An 18985-nucleotide genomic window follows, 5' to 3' on the forward strand; every position below is an offset into this window, starting at 1 on the left:
TCGCTGAGAAGTGGAAGGACGAGCCTACCTCGTATTTATCTGTCGGCACCGATGACTTCCCCAACTACTTTACCATGGCTGGACCGCGGTGCCTGTGCGGTCACGGCTCGCTTGTCGAGTCACTAAACTGGACTGGGGACTACTTTGTCAAGATGATCAAAAAGATCGCAACGGAGGATATCAAGTACATGGTACCCAAAGCCGCCTCGGTCCAGGCTTTCTGCGAGTACCAGGACGAGATCCATAAGAACCTCGTCTGGACTGGTGGCTGTCGCAGTTGGTACAAACGCGGTACGCAAGACGGCAAGGTAACGGCCCTCTTTGCAGGTAGCGCGGTGGTTTTTAATGCCATGATGAAGGAAATCAGGGCCGAGCACTATGACATTGTTTACAACTCCAGGAACCCATTTAGATTCCTGGGAAATGGCTTTACTGAGTGGGAAATGCAAGAGGACGCCGACCTGTCATGGTATGTTGAGGTTGCGGACCCAGTACCCAAGACATAGATTTGAGATTTTCAGATATGAAGACGGTGTACTTAGATTGTTTGGCGTGTATCGATTCAGACTATCGATACCCTTTGCTGAATATGCTTTTGCTGGTCTTGCGTGATATGCGGTCTAGTGAAATACGCTCAGTAATCGGGACCATCTTCAACGAAGCATCAATGACAGAAGTCAATACCTACGTTCCGTGTGGGCGCCTGCTCTCGGGTTCGTATAGATCTTTAAGCGGCAGCAAACAGACCCAACACGGTCTAGTCGACGATCTTTCGGCGCGGGCTACTGTATTCGGCATCCTTGATAAAGCCGGGTCCAACCACATGGCCTTCGGGTAAGAGCCCTTTAGCATCGGCTCACCAGGCTCCACCAGCGTCAGCACGAACATCTACCTATTCATATGCCTAGTACGATGATAATTGACTTGACGCGTCAGGCCTTGAGATCATTGAGCCACGCCTCACCCTGCATTTAGTCTAAGCATGACCAGGGGACTCGTTAGCCAGCCCTGCACATCACTTCATGTTTGCTAATCAGGTAAACTGGCGATATGGTCATCTTCCAGAGCCAGTTCCCTCGTCTTGCTCTTCCTGAGCAAGACATCTTCTCATTTATCTTCGGGTCTAAGAGCCGGCCAGTTCCTTCAGATCATGGTATGCTGTCTGTCTCATCCCACTGCCGGATTTGCCTTGCTTCATCGCTGATACTTACACCCTACAACAGTAATGTTCCAAGATGGCGACATAGACAAGTTTTATACCCACAGTGGTGTCAAAGAGATGTCGCAAGCATTCGGGGCTGGTCTCAAAAGCACATTCAACTGGCAAAAGGGCGACATCTTGACTCTTTTCGCCTCTAACAGTATCGACATTCCCGTTGTGATGCTGGGCACTTTGCTCGCTGGAGGAACCTTCTCGCCCGCCAATCCGGCTTACACGGCGACTGAGCTGGCGAATCAACTTATGGATAGTCAGCCAAAAGCCATTGCCATACAGTATCGCTCTTTAACAGTCGTAAAGGAGGCAGCGCAACAGGCCGGCATACCTCGACTGCCCATTTTGCTGATAGGTGCCGAACGAGATCCATCTTCGCAGATTGTACATTTCACCGAGCTACGAACCCTAAGCTCAGGGCCGACACCCAACACTTCTACACCGACCAAAATTAAACCCAAAACGGACATCGCCTTTCTCGTCTACTCATCCGGCACGACAGGGAAGCCCAAGGGCGTGCAACTATCGCACTATAACGTCACTTCAAACATCAGCCAACTACAGCCTGGTGACCAAGAGTACCTGACGTGGGACGGTTCCAAAACGTGTCGCGACATACCACTCCCAAAGACTGGCCTGGGCGGCGACAAAGTACTAGTCTGTGTGCCAATGTACCATATTCTAGGCCTCACAAAAGCCATTATCAACCCTCTGTACAGAGGCGTGACGGCAATGGTGATGGAGCGATTTGAGATCAAGCTTTGGTGCGCACTTGTCCAGCGCCACGCCATCACATTCTCATACATCGTGCCACCCATTGTATTGCTCCTATGCAAAGACAAAGCCGTTCTGTCCTATGACCTTTCTAGCATCCGCATGGCCAACTCGGGTGCGGCTCCTCTGTCGAAAGAGCTGATCGATGCATGCCATCGCCGCACAGGCATCCGGATAAAGCAGGGTTACGGTATGACTGAGACCTGCCCGACGGTTTTCAATCAGACCTGGGACGACTGGGACCGACCCGTCGGTAGTACGGGCCAGCTACTACCAAACGTTGAGGCCAAAATCTGCCAGCCGTTTGAAGAGTGCGCCTCAACATTAGGCGAGAAACAAACTACGGTTCAAAGCGAAAGTGAAGGATTGGAATTGGGCCAAGTGGGCGAGCTGTACGTACGCGGGCCAAACGTGTTTTTAGGCTATCATAATAACGTTGCCGCTACGCGAGATTGCCTGTCGCCGTCGGGATGGTACCGTACGGGAGACGTCGGATATATTGATCCAAGGGGTAACCTATTCATCACAGACCGCGTCAAGGAGCTGATCAAGTACAAGGGCAACTCAGTCGCGCCAGTCGAGCTGGAGGGCTTTTTGCTAGATCACCCGCTCGTAGACGACTGCGCCGTCGTGGGGGTCCAGTCGGCGGCACTGGGAACGGAGGTGCCGACCGCGTATGTCGTGCTGAAGGCGTCGCATACCACGAAGGAAAGCCAAGAGCTTGCGAATAAGATTCGGCAATGGTTTGACGGTCGTGTTGTGAATTACAAGAAGCTGAGGGGAGGCGTCAAGTTCGTCGGCGCCATCCCTAAAAGTGCAAGTGGTAAGATACTGAGGAGAGTGATGAAGCAGTGGGTTCGTGCTGAGGAGGGAAAGACACAAGATGGTGCAGCAAGCAGTCTTTTTGCGAAGCTATGAGGTACTTAGAATCACTCACTATCTATTTCATATTGATTAGCCCGAATGCAGGAGTTGTGATGCTCGGTTGATTTTCGACGATCAAGCGGCCTACTACCGGAGTACACGGCCTAAGCCATATTTTCTCCCAACGATGCTTAACACATTGCAATATTTTTCGTCTTGAAATACGGCTCCAGATCCCGTAGGAACGTCCATCGTGTCTCGGCCGCCCAGCCCTTCTTCTTCCAATCATTCAGCGACTCTGGGAAGTGTGCGACCTGATCCCTAACACCTGCGTCGTGCGCCACAATCACAAAGATGTCGTCATCACAATCCAGCTCCTGCAGCTGGTCCCGCGTATTCCTGGCAAGCGGGATATCATGCCCAAAGTTCAACTCAAAAAGCGGCTCTGTGGACTTCCTGTTCCGCGACACTTGAAGCTCTTCCCAAGCGCTGCCGAGACAGAAAGGAACGTTGTGGCCAGTTTCGCTGTGTAGGTCGAAAGGGTTAGGTGAGATCTTGTCGGGCATGTGCCGCCATTCTGACGGCCGAAAGATACCTGGGTAGTGACAGATATCGCCACCCATGAGAATGAAGGTAGGTGGGTCGACGGTAGTCCGGGCAAGACCGCATAGATGTCCTACAGCATGTCCTGGGCTGTCGAGAAGATAGAAGGACCCATCGCCGAAATAGTCGTGAGCAGGAAACTTACCGATACGGAGGCCGCAGGTCTCGAAGGTGATTTCGCGCAAGTTGCGGCCTCTGTGAGCACCAAATCAACATTCTATAGGGTAGATCTTCCTTGGAGAGCCACAGGGTGTGGGGATACTTACTCGTAATCTGACTGACGAATAGGTGAATCTGGGTTTCCAGGGTAGCCAGGCAGCATTGCATCCTTGAAGCCCTGGCCGACTACAAGGTCTGTGGATGAGGGGAATGTTGATGGGTCACCAATGTGGTCCCAGTGCCAATGACTATTAGGTTGTCAACGTAAGACCAATGTGGATCAGGTCGTAGATGAGAGGAAGACTACGTCTGGAGAAAATTCGAAGACACGGTTCAAAGGCTGGTGCTTACCTCCAAATCACGGCCTCAATACTCGATATAGGAATGTCGTTTTCATCAAGAATATCGGCGACGTTCTTCGTGACTTCGATAGTATAATTGGTGGTAGGGATATAGTTGGCAATGGTTGGCGAGTAGTTCTGGTAGTCTTTGCGAATACCCAGGTCAAACACCAGCTTCCTGCCGGAAGGATGCTCGAGTAAAAATGTGAGACACGGCCCTGGTCTCTTCTTCTCGACGTGCGGCACTTGAGGCAAGACGAACCGTGTGAGTATGGCCGGCCCAAAGTTCACGGGGTTGATCATTCGAACAGCGACAGCCGTGTTGCCAGCAGGCACTTTGAAATGGGGCTTTGCTGCTGCCATGTCGGTATGGATAGAGTGGACCAAATTAGAGAGTCAAGACGTAGATTATGGGATGATCGTTGTCCTCAGCACTGAAGAGTTGTACGCTGGATTTGATATCGGCACAGTATTTCTTTCCGGCCCGACTTAGTTTGATTAGAGCCCTACAATCTTGCCGGATGACTAAAAAATTGCCTTAGGTTTTACAGTAACCCTTGTGGTTCAATGCAAAATTGCTGGGGGTAAAGTAGTGTGGAGGCCCCGGTGGGCTTTTAACGGTTCCTCTCGCCTCCCATCCGGCTACAACTGCGCAGTTCAGCGAAACAATATCAGGCCCATGCAGCCCAGTCGTAGTCTTCCTATTTGACCTACAAGTACATGGCGGTCTATCAAGCATCTTGAGGCACGAGAGCAACGCGGGCCTTGACTTTGCCATCGCACAAGCTCTTCAAAATAACTGGAAAGTCTTCGAGTCCAGCTGTCTCGACCCGTGGCTGCACAACTCCTCTGGAAATAAGGTCCAGTACTTCTTTGAGGTCACGCAGTTGACCACCGTAGGTGAAGTTGATAGTCAGACGCTTTCGGACTCCAATTTTCATATCGATCTTGTTCTCTATGTCCAGAGTTCCAATACAGACCATCTTGCCCCCTCGTCGTACTGTTTCGTGTGTTAGAAAAGCCAACCTAGAACGGCGTGCTCAAAAGACAGAATATAATACTCACAAACTTGCTGCGCATCAGTGAAGGTCTGGTGCTTTCCAACAAAGTCCAGCGTCGTGTCAATCTTTCCGAACAAGCCTCTCGCTTCTAGAAACTCCTGAACAGACTTGCCGGCTGGGATAGCATCTGTACTGGGCACACCGATCTTGATGGCCTCGTCGAGAAGCTCTTGTCGAATGTCGGATACGATGACTCGAGCCCCAATATGTAGAACGATTTGCAAGGCATTAAAACCCAAGCCGCCTAGCCCGAACAGCACCACCGTCTCGGTGGGCTTTACTTCGCCGCGGCCCATGATGGCATGATAACTAGTCTTGACAGCATCGGTGGCTACGGCTGCCACGTGGGAAGGTATATCTCGTTATGTGTTAGAGACTGTTGTAGGTGAAAGCAAAAGAAAACACCTCCAGGACGCACAGTGGGAACAGAAACCTCTTCCCACACCTATGTTGTTTCAGATGTTGTTTATTTAAATCAAGAAGTTCGTGTCATATTTACAGGCTCTGGGTTTCCCTTGTGTTTCCTCCATGCGAACATGGTCTTTGGTAGTTGTGGTGCCATGTTTGCTACCAAACTCGGTCTGCTTAGATTAAAATACAAAAGTGAGAATCTTAGTGCTCCAAGAAAGTGGTTCTGACAACACAGTACTTCTGATCAATATCCTCGCATTTTCTAGACGCTAGATTCTCAAGCGTTCCCCCTGGTGACCGTCGGTACCTCCTCCGCTTATAGATAGCTGTGTTCGGCTCGGCCAGCACGGCCTGCCGACTGAGCAACTCGATATTGATTTGTGTCCGGACCATTTAGCGCTTCTACAAGCTCCACGTAGTGCACGGCACAGACGGAGCTTGAGAGTGCATCCTGTTACTTGGCAATAAGGCATTGCCTAGGACTGATAGATGCCACGATTTGAGTATTGTGTGGGTCCACGAACAATCTACTTTGAGACTATGGGGGTGAAGTACATGACATTGTCCACAACGGTATCGTCTTCCAATTTCCTTTCAGATGGCATTATCTTTTTATGTTTCTAATTCCGACGGCCTTGTGGCTATTGCCGACAGTTAGTGGGAAAGTATTTGACTTATTCCTTGTAGATTCTCACTTTATAATCGTCACGCCACTGGTCCTCAATGATTCGGAGCTGGGTAGCCTGCTTCTTGATATAGTACTCGTCCGACGGGTCTCGGTAGTCTTCCTTGTCTACGTCCACAAAGCCCTGGGCAGCAAATGATCTTGGGGTGATCATGAGCGAACGTCCTAAGGATTGAGATTAGCAAGTATTCCACCGATGAAGTTGACATGGGCTCACCATTAACGCCTTTATCGCAAGCGATTCTCATCATTGCACCAGCACAGTCAATCTGCTCGCCAAATTCAATACCGTGCTCGATGAGCCATGTCTCATACTCCTTGGTTCGGATGGCGCTCTTGATCCAACAGGGTGCTACATAGTTGATTCGGATGCTTTGCTCCCAGCTATTGCGGCGGACAGTCTTCATGAATCCTTTGAGACCATACTTGGTCGACGTGTATTCCCAGTTGCCCTTGTGATATGTCAGCAAAGATGAAGACACTTCTCACACCATACTCACCGGAGAGTCAATGTAAGCAACCATACTTCCAGTCATGATGAAGCAACGATCCCTCTCCTCGTTGTCTGGTTGCCTTCGGAAGTAGTGGACAGCTAACTTCCACGTGTAAAAGGTGCCCTCAAGATTGACGTGGACAATGTTCAAGTCCGGCTTAGTGGGTGGCCCATTCGGGTCTGAAGGACAAGAGTTCATGATTAGAATCTCTCACGATGCTTTCGTCTTCGTCGCAACTCACCATCCAGGTTCCAAAGACTGTCTCCCGAGCTTCGACTGATACCAGCATTGGCAATGACAACATCAACGCTATTGTTCGGACTACTGTTCTTGGCCGCTTCAAATACCTTGATCTGATCGTCCCAGTTTCGAATGTCGCATCTGACAAAGGCAGCCCGGGGACTTGAAGAGTTGGCGTTGAGGTCCTTTTCCACGTCGGCTCCTCGTGGGTGAAGATCGGCAAAAGTTACAAATGCTCCAGCAGCCACGAATTCCTTGACCATGACCTCTCCCATACCATTTGCGCCACCAGTGATGATGACAGACTTGCCCTTCATTTTAGACTTGTCGGGGGTGACTGTGCAGTCTATGGGACCATTGTAGGAGTATTTGGGAATGGTAGGCATCTTCAATCTTGATATTGTATGTGATTGAGTGATACCTTTTTCAGATCTAGTAATGAGGCAAAGCTTGGTCTGGATCGTGTATTCTATATTGCTTCGTTGCTGTCTAATGTCACTTATGTTGGAAAGATGATGTATTTCTTGCGGGCTCAAACTTTACTCCAACCTTCGGCTTGCTTCACGCCCATCCCCGACTTCGGTTGGGATCCGGATAGTGGGGATAACGGTTGTGCGCCCCGGGATTCCCAAAGAGGTCGCGCAGCCGGCATTTTGCGCCAGTCGGTTTTGTGGACTTGACCCCCCATATCTACCGCGGCATCTCCAGAAGGCAGAAGGTGGAATCTGGGGAGGATGTGACTAGTAAGGTACAGATGACTCTAGGAGGAGCAAGTAGACGGACAAGAACGGAGACATTAGGACTGCATACTCCTCACGGAACCCGATGAAACCACTAAGAGCATTTTAATCACGACGGCTTTCTTACCCGGACCTCGAAGAGAGAATATTTTGATGCCTTTATCTTGTGCTATTCTTCAATGCTAACTAGCCTTCGGGCAATGTCACAAGGACAACGTGTTGCACGATACCTGGAAGAAGCCAGTCATCGTACTTCCAGGTTCTGATGCACGCTTCGGCATAGCTTGTACATCTCCAAACCACTTTGGCCTGCAGGAGCCGGATACTTCATCAAACCAAGTCGCAATATTCCTCTTCCTCTGCTAGATTCTATCGCATAGCCTGCCTTTTCTCGATGACGGGATATACCCATTCACCATTTGACATACCCTCTTCAGCCCCGTAGAATCGCATGCTGAACGAAAGCTTCCCGCCTCCTGCTGGCGCCGGCAACCAGTTTGAGATCCAGTTCTCTGGGGGACGCAGATCGGCGGGCTGCAAAAGTATCTGGAATAGATCATCCCTTGCATCATCAGAGATTTCGTTCTCCCCATACACCCTGCCGCCATCGCTGTAAGCTATCGTACTCCGATCCCCAAGGACATATCGTTCCAGATCATTCGGGATTAGATAGCCATTGCCGTCGTAGACAGTTATACTCCAGAATCCAGTACGCTTCAACTTGGGCTTGGACGAAAATGTCACGACATATGCTTCGTCAGGTCCAATGGAGTACTCATAGGCGATGGACGGATTACCAGCTGTGTAGACAGGGTAGAAAGACTGATCGCGGGTTAGGGCTAGATACCCTCGTTGAGCCACGATGTGACGAGCATTGTAAAACGATCCATAGTATCCAAGGATGTGATCGGCAGTCTTCGACCAGTCGTTGCCCAGGTGATCAGTCATACCTGCGAGCCGCCTCAAGTTCAAAGACGAATCGTCAGCTACTATGACCGCCGCAGCCAAATCAGTGCCTTGGGGCTGCTTAAATTGACCATTGGAGATTCCAGCTTGTCTCAGCATATCGGCGACCCACGGTCGATCGCTGACAACTGGGGAGAGATTATATGGTGCCAGTTTAGCAAGTAACTGCAAGACGGCCTCAGCTTGTGAGATGTTTTCGTTTCTGATAAAACTGAAGAGATTGAGATCCAGGCTTGGAATGTCCGTGTGAATACTGCTTTTGACTGGGTTGAGTTGGATTTTTCCCTGGTATTCAACCACCCGTGCCACGTCGCTCTCTGTGTTGTTCACCAGTATTCTTATAAGTGCCAGCCCGTATGGAGTTGGTGAATTAACAACGGCCTGGTACCCTTCGGGGATATCGCTGGATTCGATACCAAAGTCATCACTGAAATATCTAAGTAGATATTTGCCTGCCTTCCACCCTTGCAGACTGCCGATGTTGGCGAAGTTGTTACCGTATAGATCATAGAACGGAAAACACCAGTACCTGTCATTGATCTCAGGAATAATGAACTCCAGATCCCTCTTTGCTAAGTCGTAAAAAATGGCCGAGTATAAAGTGTCAACGTTGGGTCGGACGAGATGTCTGTCTTGAGCTGTCGCCAGCTTCTCCCCTCGATATAGAGTGTTGGTCTCTCCGGGATACCCTAAAGCCATCTCTGCGAAGGCATAAAGTGGGAAACCATACTATTGTGCTTAGTCTTTTGTAACATTATGAAGCTTACGATAATCTACCTGATATGCAAATGCCAATGCATTTTGTGATCGTCGTTGCTGTGACATGACAGATGCAGTTCGAAGTCAATTGATCTCGAAAATCCTCAACAAGAATAATTCTAGGATCAAGATCAAGATGCTTAGGAAAGTACCTGTCGTTGTATGGCTAGTTTGTCTCGAATACTTTAGGCCACATGATTCCCGTGTCAATGCTATACGGAAAGGGCGAAGGTAATAGAAGTGTAAGTTATCCCAAGACTAGCCGTATCCGTATTACCGACCTGAATTTCAATGCGTCGGTAAAGCCGGCAGATGACCCCTCTTGTGGTGATTGCACATTCGTGTATGCTGTAATCTAGGGTTTGTCCATGGGTTAGCGATCATGTGAGGCACAAACATGTGTCGATGGGTCAATTCAACTATTTTTTGATCCTTGCCACTTAGTTAAAATCACAACAGATGGCATGAACGAACAAAATTTACTGTTCATCATGACCATATTGCCTTACGGTCTCACTAGACCAACGCACCAAAATCCAACCATAGATGGCGCGTATATAGCGTATTCATATTCGAACACGATTAGTCAACTCTCAAAATAAAAGCCGATTCTTCCAACGGTGTTTGGATGAGATGAGCTTCTAGTAGGTATAACGGAAACCGGGCAGGTTCTCAAGAATGAAGTCTCCCCTTGCAGCCTGGTGGTTGCGCACGTAGAAGAATATTGTCATTAGTCCAACCAGCAACAATGTAAGTCCGTTAGCACTGTAGAAATCGTCAGGTTAGTAGTTGGGAACATGCATAATGCAGGGATAATGGCTTACACAAGACAAGCAGTGATCCCCGGAACATAGTCAGGAGCGTCCTCAGACCGAAAAACCAACGATCCAGCAATACCGCCAATACCACCCAGAGACGATAGACTAGCATTGCAGAACGCACGCTTCCAATGTCCGCGAATGTTGTTGGCTTGATAGACCATGACAGCTGGGATGTTTGCAGAACAGCCTGCGGTGACGAAAAGAGAGCCGACGTATTGAGAGCCAGAGCTGGTGGTCCAAGTCATCATGCACAACCCAGTGGCGGATAACAAGGCGTTGAAGACGAGACAGGGGCCACGCAGGCGGACTTTGTCGCAGATATAGCCTTCCACAAACATCAACGCCATGGCAGCTAAATATGGAGGACTACTCAGAGCCTGAGCCGCTGCGACACTGAAGCCCATTTCACCTTCGAGAATAAGGGGCAAGTAGAAGCCCACCGAGTATGCCTGGATTGTTGAGCAGCTATGTGTGCTGTTAGTATCTTGTCGAATATGGGAGCCAACAAGGCTGACTTACAAGAACAATAATCCAAAGGACCAGATCTTCCAGTCGAGTGCAGCCGAGAACAGCCGTTTCCAAGAGAAGTTTGGTGTTTCGGCATCAGCACGATCACGGTTGATGTGCCTGATCACAAAATCCTTCTCTTTCACGGAGAGAAATCCCCAAGCCTTGTGCGATTCCTCGGGGAAATTAATCATAAAGGCATAACCCAGAACTCCGATAATGATGGTTAACAAACCCTCCATGATGAAGATCCACCGCCATGCTGCCTCGCCTCCGAGTCCACCCATCTGTGAGAATAGGAGGCCAAGAACACCACCGAAAGCGCTGCCAAGGACAGCGATGAGGTAGAATGTCGAGACACGTTTGTGAAGATCGTATCGAGCATACCAGCATGAAATCAGATAAAATTGTCCAGAGAGTGCGCCCGATTCCAAGGCTCCGAGAAGCAAACGGAGTGGGATCAGTGACCTCCAGCTCTGCACAAAGCCGAAGCACTATCAAGTGTTAGCGACACATATCTGTTATGTGGGAGGATTGTTCACAAACCATCATGACAATTCCCCAAGCAACAACGGTCGACGACATGAAAACTCTTGGCCCAATCTTGCGGAGCAACCTGTTTGAAGGGATCTGGAGGAGAATATAGGGACCGAAAAATACCAAGAGCACAATGGACTGAAGGATAGCATGTTAAGGAGAGCACGGATAGAACACGATGGCCACACTTACATAGCGCTTTCCAACAGCTAGATGGAGAGCTTTAGCCATTCTGATGAAATTGTGAGCGATGACTCCTGACCTATATAGCAAGTCACTTACCCAGCGATGTTTGCATTAGACATGTTGGCTCGGTCAAGGAATGACACGGCCTGCATGGCACCGAGGATCACCAAGAGTCTTCTATCAATCTTGTGGATGATTTTCCTTTGCTCCTTGACCGTGTATTCCTCATCTTCGCCGTCATTGTCGGCCTTGGATACTTTATCAGAGTTTTCAATGTGGTCGCCACCGGTGGTTGATATAGCCTCAAGCGAAAATTCCTTCATAGACATGTTGTTCTGGTATAATTGGTAGTGTTACAGGCTGTTGACCACTTTACCTAATCAGATAATAGTTCCGTAATCCTTCCCGGACTCCAGAGCATAGACTGAGGCGAATGGTCTGATATACACTCTCCGTGTGCAGGGAGCACTCGGAGCAGGTATTCTATGTTTCGGCATGAGAAAGCTGTTGAGACTATAGCCTGCTCCCAGATTTTCTGCACGGGACAAGCGGGGACGAGTCCTCTCCGCTTGGAAAGCTTAGAGTTCTGGAGCATAACCACCATATGGGCTAACCTCATAGGGGTTGCCGAATCTCTCCTGGGGCCCCAGATCCCAAAGAAGTCTACCGAACGGTATAACCCTACAGATCACAAATTGAACTTTTGTTTTTGGTCGTGTTCCGATGTACCCGGTGGCATTACGATCTGACATATCCAGATGTTTGGGTGAGAAATCACCCGTTTGCCAACCACAGGCAAGCTCTTGGAGGACGTCATTTGGACATATCGTCCAGAAAATACTTGCGATGTCCTGAAGACCATAGATAACAAGCGAGTGACCCAAACACTCATTACAGTGTACACAAAAAGCCGCATGCCTCTGAGGCAAGAGACAACCCTCGAACCGTAAATTTAACACTTCACAGCCTTTTTAACATGGCGTTTGAGCCTTCATTTAACGACACACAAGATTACAATGATGCCACGCGAGGCTTCATCGCCAAGCTGGAGCCCGGCATCATCAAAGACTCAGAGGGCAAAGTGGTGTGGGACATTGACCAGTTTGGTTTCATGGAAAAGGAATGCCCATCAACAGTCCATCCATACCTTTGGCGTCAGGGCCAACTAAATTCCAAGCAGGGCTTGTTCGAGATTACTCCTGGTATTTATCAAATCAGAGCATTCGACCTCTCGAACATGACCATTGTGGAGGGCAAGGAAGGAATTCTCGTCATCGATCCTCTGGTGTCTTGCGAATGTGCTGCTGCTGCCCTCAATATCTATCAACAACATCGCGGTCAGAGAAAAGTGACTGGCTTGATCTATTCGCACTCTCATGGCGACCACTACATGGGTGCTGAAGGCGTGCTTTCTCCAGAGCAGCTTGCCACCCCACATCTTCCGATTATTGCACCAGATGGATTCATGGAAGCTGTCATGTCAGAAAGCATCCTTGCTGGACCGGCCATGCGTCAACGAGCCGCATTCATGTACGGGAAAGCTCTCCCACGGACGGCGACGGGCCATGTTGGCGTAGGATTAGGAATGGGCTCATCAACCGGCAAAACATCTCTCATTCCTCCCAATCTGCTCATCAAGGAGACTGGAGAAGAACACATTGTGGATAGCATTCGAATCGTCTTCCAAATGGTCCCTGGGACCGAGGCTCCAGCTGAGATCAATTTCCATCTTCCGGACTTCAACGCGCTCTGCGTTCCAGAAACATGTACCAATTGCTTACACAATATCGTGACCTTACGAGGAGCCCAGGTGCGAGACGCCAAAGCATGGTCGGGCTATCTTGATGAAGCCATTGTCTTGTTTGGCGACAAGTCTGATGTTCTGTTCGGAAGTCACAACTGGTCTGTCTGGGGCCAGCATGAACTGATCGATCGACTTGCCACACAAAGAGATTTATATGGCTATCTACATGACCAAACTGTCCGTATGATGAATCTGGGAATGACTGGCATCGAGATTGCTGAGCAAATCCAGTTGCCAGATAAACTTGCAACATCATGGCATTGTCGGGGATTCTACGGCTCTATCAGTCACAATGTCAAGGGCATTTACCAGAAATATATGACATGGTTCGACGGCAACCCAGTGAATCTATGGCAGCATCCACCTGCGGCTACCGGTCAGAGGTATGTAGACTGCTTGGGTGGCTTAGATGTTGTAAGCTTGCAAGCACAAACATATGAGGGACAAGGTGACCTGCGCTTCGCTGCCACCCTCCTAGCCCATGCAAACGCGGCAGACCCAACACATGAGCCAACAAAGAGGCAACTGGCCAGAGTTTATGAGAAATTAGGCTTTGGAGCCGAGAACGCGACCTGGAGAAATTTCTACTTGACTGCCGCACAGCACTTGAGGACCGGGAAACAAGCTGGTATGGTGGCAGGTGGACGAACACCCCTTGGACCAAACCTCTCGGTGGATCAGTGGTTCGACATCATGTCTGTTCAGATTGATGGTAGTACCGCTGCCGGTAAAACTTGCCTTATAAATTTCAACCTAACGGATAGCGGAGAGAGATGGCGGTTGATTCTTAGCAATAGCGTCCTTACACATCGTCGATATCCGGCCAACGTGAAATTAACAGGACAGGCAGACCTGGAACTGACTCTATCGCGGCTGGATCTTTTGGAAGTGCTGCGAGGCAACATGTCGAAAGCTGTACAGCAAAAAGGAGACTTTGGAGCGCTCCAGAAGCTTCTCGGCTTGGTTGCAGTACAACAAGGCTCGGCTCGCGGGCCTAGTCAACTGTAGTACCTCTATGGCTGTAAGACAATACGACGTTACTTAGAATAGTTTGTATCTCAAAATGTCTTACACTCTCCCCGAGGCAGGATTATCTCGAATACGGGTAAAGATGACTCAATAGAATTGTGACGGAGTGTTTCTGCGAGAACTTTTGTAGTCCCGAGGTACCGCAAACGTGGGGATTCTTCTCAAACACCACAACGAGTGCCGATTGGTGGTGAGCCTACTGGAGCTTTTTACATGATACATAATCTCATAACGTCTCTACTTACAACAAAGCTAATAATCGAATCATATCAACTCTGTGAACAAGCAAGCACTATCATGGCAGCACCAAGGAAAGCCGTCAGCATACCTTCGGGTGAGATAGCAGTGACCGTCAAATTGATTAATCCAGTCAATTTTGGACCCGCCATCCTTAAGAGGTTTATGGCACCAGATGTCCCAGGACTAGCGACGTTTAAGACATCACCATCATTATCGTTTCTACTGGAGCACCCGTCTGGTCGACGTCTCGTTTTCGATTTGGGCATTCGCAAGGACTACGAGAATTATTCCAAGTCCATTGCGGACTATCTGCCAACCACAAATTACAAAATCCAGATCGAGAAAAATGTTATTGATATCTTGGACGAGCATGGCGTTCCCGGCACAGACATCGAAGCTGTAATATGGAGGTAGGTCAACACTCACATACGAGAACTTAAGCTCACACCAAAGTACATAGCCACTGGCACTGGGACCATATCGGAGACCCGTCCACTTTTCCCTGGTCTACGGACCTAGTAGTTGGACCAGGTTTCAAAAAAGCCATGCTGCCAGGCTATCCTGCTAACCCGGCATCCCCTATCCGAGAGAGTGACTATGAGTGAGTACTGACTGATCGTGTGCTCTCGCGATAAGAATCTTCATGACTAATTCTTGCATCTCAGAGGCCGGAACCTACGAGAGATTGATTTCGACGGTCCCGAGGAGTTCAAGATCGGACAGTTTCGCGCATTCGACTATTTTGGTGACGGAACATTTTATCTCCTCGACAGTCCAGGACACGCAATAGGCCATCTTTGCGGTCTTGCGCGAACACAAACCAATCCAGCCTCATTTATACTCATGGGTGGCGACATTTGCCATTACGCAGGCATTTTTCGTCCCTCCGAATATCTACCCGTTCCTAAATCGATTACACCTCACCCGTTGCAACCTGCAAGCTCTCTGGCTTTCTGTCCTGGCAGTGCATTTGACAATTTGCAAAAATCAAGAGGGCGCAACCCTACAGATACTTTGTATGACATGACGTATGGCCACGATATCCCGTTGGCAACCGAGACAATGCGATATTTGCAGGAACTCGATTGTCTCGATAATATCTTCGTCATTATCGCCCACGATTCGACAGTTAGAGATGGCGTTGACCATTTTCCCAAATCACTCAATGCGTGGAAAGAGAAGGGCTGGGGGAATGACCTGAAATGGGCCTTCTTCCGTGATCTGGAACAGTACTGGAAATCTCAAGCAGTGGCTAAGTAGAAACAATGGGACAAAGATATACAATGTGAATCTCTATTTAAATAGTAGGGCAACACGCGCTTTGACATTGCCATCACAAAGATCCTTGAGTGCTGTCGGAAATTCTTCCAGTCGTCCCGTTTCGACCTGAGGCCGCAGTACACCTTGAGCAATCAGATCCAAAGCCGCTTCGAGATCTTTTAGCTGGCCGCCGTATGAGAAGATAATGCTTAATCTTTTTCTAATGCCGATTTTCATGTCGATCGTGTTTTCAGTATTTAGCGTGCCAATGCATACCATCTTACCACCGCGACGCACTGCATCAACGTTAGAGGGGATCTCCAATTCACGTTCGTGGTGGCACTAAGCCTGAAAACACAAAGGATTATAGAGGCTTACCAATATCCTGTGCATCAGTAAACGTCTGGTGCACTCCGACAAAGTCCAACACTGTGTCTATCTTGCCGTAAAGATCACGCTGCTTCAAAAATTCGCGTACTGAGGTACCTGCAGGGACTAGGTCCTCTCTAGGGATACCTAGTTTTTCTGCCGCGTCAAGTCGTTCCTGGCGGACGTCTGACACGATGACCCTTGGGCCGATATGCTTAATGATCTGCAAAGCGTTGAACCCTAACCCTCCCAACCCAAACAAGAAAACGGTTTCAGAAGCCTTGACCTCTCCGCGGCGAGTAATTGCATGGTACGCTGTCGTCACAGCATCAGTGGCCACTGCACCTACTTCTGGCGAGACACCTTTCCCCAGTTTAGCTCGTGCGACCAGAACCTCTGTGTCATTTGAGTGAGACCACTATACCTTCTGGTAATTTTACTGCACCCCTGACATCGATGGCCGCATATGGTGCGTAGAAACCATCTTGGCCGATTCCAGAGTGATGGCATTTGAGACACAACTGCGCCAGGTCTCGAGAGCATTCTTCACAAGAGGCTGAGCCGCAGCCAGGAACTGAAAACATAGCAATGTGGTCGCCCTGGGGTGGAAGAGGTTACTAGAGTTCTCGTGGCCAGTATCATGTAGGAATGCATACCACTTTGAGATGCGAGTCTTGAACCTTGTCGCCGATGCTTATGATTTCACCAGCCCCCTCGTGTCCCTGATCGTATCAATGTTAACTTGGCAACAACAAGTTTGTGACCACCACTTCTCTGTTGAACATACCAAAATGTATTTTTCTTGAAACCATGGACGTTGGTTTTCGTTCGTTAGAAGGCTGTGGTCGCTATGGCAGACTGATCTGCCAATTAATACATTTGGCCTGTAACATAGTTTCGAAGCTCGCAAGTAAGACGTACCTCCAGACGCAAGCATCTTGCACAGAAAGCCCGTGAGAGGGGTTTCTGGCACGGGGACTTCTTCCCATACCTATGGAAATGCCTGAGTCTGGCTCCATGAAACTCAAAGGCGGACACCTACAGGTTCTGGATTACCCTTGTGCTTTCGCCATGCAAACATGGTCTCTGGGATAGATTGTGCCATCTTGGCTGATTTCAGCATGATATTCTGTGTATACTTTGCGGATGTATTTTGGGTGACTGCAACAGACACCAGAACTGGAAATTATCAGGATCGAGTCGGATAAAAGTCGAGCATCCGCATAGCTCCACATGGGGGAACCCCGTTATCATTACTGAGTACACAATCCGTCTTTCGTACTCTTCCTCCCTCGACACTTGTTTTCGGCTTTCCCTTTGAATACTGTACTGAAAATGACTGCAGAGTAGTTCTTCCGGGAAATACAGAATACTCAAGCCGCCCCTTCAAATTGCTTCGGCTACCACTCTAACCGCTGCCGAAGGCCGGTATACCCAGAGCAGAGTTGCCGAAGGCGAAGATTCGTATGTGTTACTCCGCACTTGCTAACCACAATTCGACCTTTACCCCCGCGATGGTCCGAAGGTTTGCTGGGTGACAACTTTTATTACCCCGAAAACTCCTGAATCCCAAATCCGAGGATTCGAAGAAGGCGACCAGACTCTCTGTTCCTCTCCTTGCCGTCTATATTGAACAGCACACCTCAAAGGAGGTACCTCTGCCATGGGAAGTATCAGTTTGTCACCTTTCGAGGCGTCGAACCGACAGTTCAACTACGATGTCCTCATCGTTGGTGCTGGCCTGAGTGGCATGTTCTCGTTGTATCGCATGCGGCAATTGGGGCTTCGTGTCAAAGTCTTGGAGGCAGGCTCTGGCGAAGGTGGCACATGGTTCTGGTGAGCTTCTCTGCCTGTTGTAGTTTGAGGATCAAAGAGCCGGCGAGCCAACTTTCAGAACTAGGAATCGCTACCCAGGAGCCAGGTTCGACTCTGAAAGCTACTCGTACAACTTTTCATTCTCACAAGAACTCCTTGACGAATGGAGCTGGACTGAGCATTTTGCGCCACAGTCCGAAACGCTCAAGTACTGCCAGTTCCTTGCGGAAAAGTTCGACCTGCGACGAGATATGCAATTCAACACGCGCATCAAGTCCGCTCACTACCAAGAAGCCACAGATTCATGGCTGCTAACTGATCAAGACGGCAAGACGTATTCTTCGAGATTCCTGATTACATGCTTGGGGATTCTGAACGAACCCACATATCCCGATATTCCAGGTGTGCACGACTTCAAAGGCGAGGCATTCCATACGGCTCGATGGCCCGACAATGTATCATTAGAGGGCAAACGAGTAGGTATCATTGGCACAGGAGCCACTGGCATCCAGACGATCCAGGAGATTGTCAAGACTGTCGGCCACCTGACCGTCTTCCAGCGAACACCTAACTGGTCGGCTCCTTTGCACAACTCGACAATCTCGCCCGCGGAGATGATGAAAATCCGGGAGCGATATCCCGAGATCTTCAAGTTGTGCAATGAGTCATATTCGTGCTTTATTCACGGCGCCGACACGCGTAAGACACTCGAAGTGCCCGAGGACGAGCGCTTAGCATTTTGGGAAGACTTGTACTCGCGACCTGGGTTCGCCAAGTGGCTCAGCAACTTCGGCGACATCAATACGGATAGAGCTGCCAACAAGGCCTTCAGTGACTTTATTGCTGATAAGATTCGCTCACGCGTCAAGGACCCCGTGACCGCAGAGAAGTTGATCCCTAAAAATCACGGCTTTGGCACTCGCCGTGTGCCACTCGAGACCTTCTATTTCGAAGCATACAACCAGCCCAACGTCAGACTAATTGATATCACTGAGGATCCTATTCAGTGTATTACCGAGAAGGGAATTCAGACGCTTGGCGAACTCGTCGAGCTCGACATTATCGTTTACGCCACAGGCTTTGACGCCGTGACAGGTGCATTCTCGG

At 49.3% G+C, this 18985-nt stretch overlaps 5 protein-coding genes across 5 annotated transcripts; 1 reads left to right on the top strand and 4 right to left on the bottom strand.

The window, feature by feature from the left end:
* Positions 1 to 3042: 3042 nt before the first annotated feature.
* PV06_10500 (uncharacterized protein) lies at positions 3043 to 4317 on the bottom strand (the record flags this gene model as incomplete). The annotated part of the gene is made up of 3 exons (XM_016412057.1): positions 3043 to 3649; positions 3721 to 3861; positions 3965 to 4317. 3 exons carry the CDS (start codon positions 4315 to 4317, stop codon positions 3043 to 3045), a joined length of 1101 nt encoding a protein of 366 aa, XP_016257677.1.
* Positions 4318 to 4685: 368 nt separating this feature from the next.
* On the bottom strand, positions 4686 to 5311 carry PV06_10501 (uncharacterized protein; the record flags this gene model as incomplete). Its single annotated transcript, XM_016412058.1, has 2 exons — positions 4686 to 4954; positions 5020 to 5311. 2 exons carry the CDS (start codon positions 5309 to 5311, stop codon positions 4686 to 4688), a joined length of 561 nt encoding a protein of 186 aa, XP_016257678.1.
* Positions 5312 to 6046: 735 nt separating this feature from the next.
* On the bottom strand, positions 6047 to 7231 carry PV06_10502 (uncharacterized protein; the record flags this gene model as incomplete). Its single annotated transcript, XM_016412059.1, has 5 exons — positions 6047 to 6067; positions 6122 to 6276; positions 6329 to 6563; positions 6612 to 6784; positions 6847 to 7231. The coding sequence occupies 5 exons, from the start codon at positions 7229 to 7231 to the stop codon at positions 6047 to 6049; spliced, it is 969 nt and encodes a 322-aa protein (XP_016257679.1).
* A 2720-nt stretch (positions 7232 to 9951) lies between these two features.
* PV06_10503 (uncharacterized protein) lies at positions 9952 to 11690 on the bottom strand (the record flags this gene model as incomplete). Its single annotated transcript, XM_016412060.1, has 6 exons — positions 9952 to 10075; positions 10135 to 10596; positions 10651 to 11132; positions 11185 to 11313; positions 11368 to 11407; positions 11458 to 11690. The coding sequence occupies 6 exons, from the start codon at positions 11688 to 11690 to the stop codon at positions 9952 to 9954; spliced, it is 1470 nt and encodes a 489-aa protein (XP_016257680.1).
* A 2801-nt stretch (positions 11691 to 14491) lies between these two features.
* PV06_10504 (uncharacterized protein) lies at positions 14492 to 15694 on the top strand (the record flags this gene model as incomplete). The annotated part of the gene is made up of 3 exons (XM_016412061.1): positions 14492 to 14844; positions 14895 to 15035; positions 15100 to 15694. 3 exons carry the CDS (start codon positions 14492 to 14494, stop codon positions 15692 to 15694), a joined length of 1089 nt encoding a protein of 362 aa, XP_016257681.1.
* Positions 15695 to 18985: the final 3291 nt, after the last annotated feature.

This window comes from Exophiala oligosperma, assembly GCF_000835515.1.
Source record: "Exophiala oligosperma strain CBS 72588 unplaced genomic scaffold supercont1.13, whole genome shotgun sequence".
NCBI classification, from domain to species: domain Eukaryota; kingdom Fungi; phylum Ascomycota; class Eurotiomycetes; order Chaetothyriales; family Herpotrichiellaceae; genus Exophiala; species Exophiala oligosperma.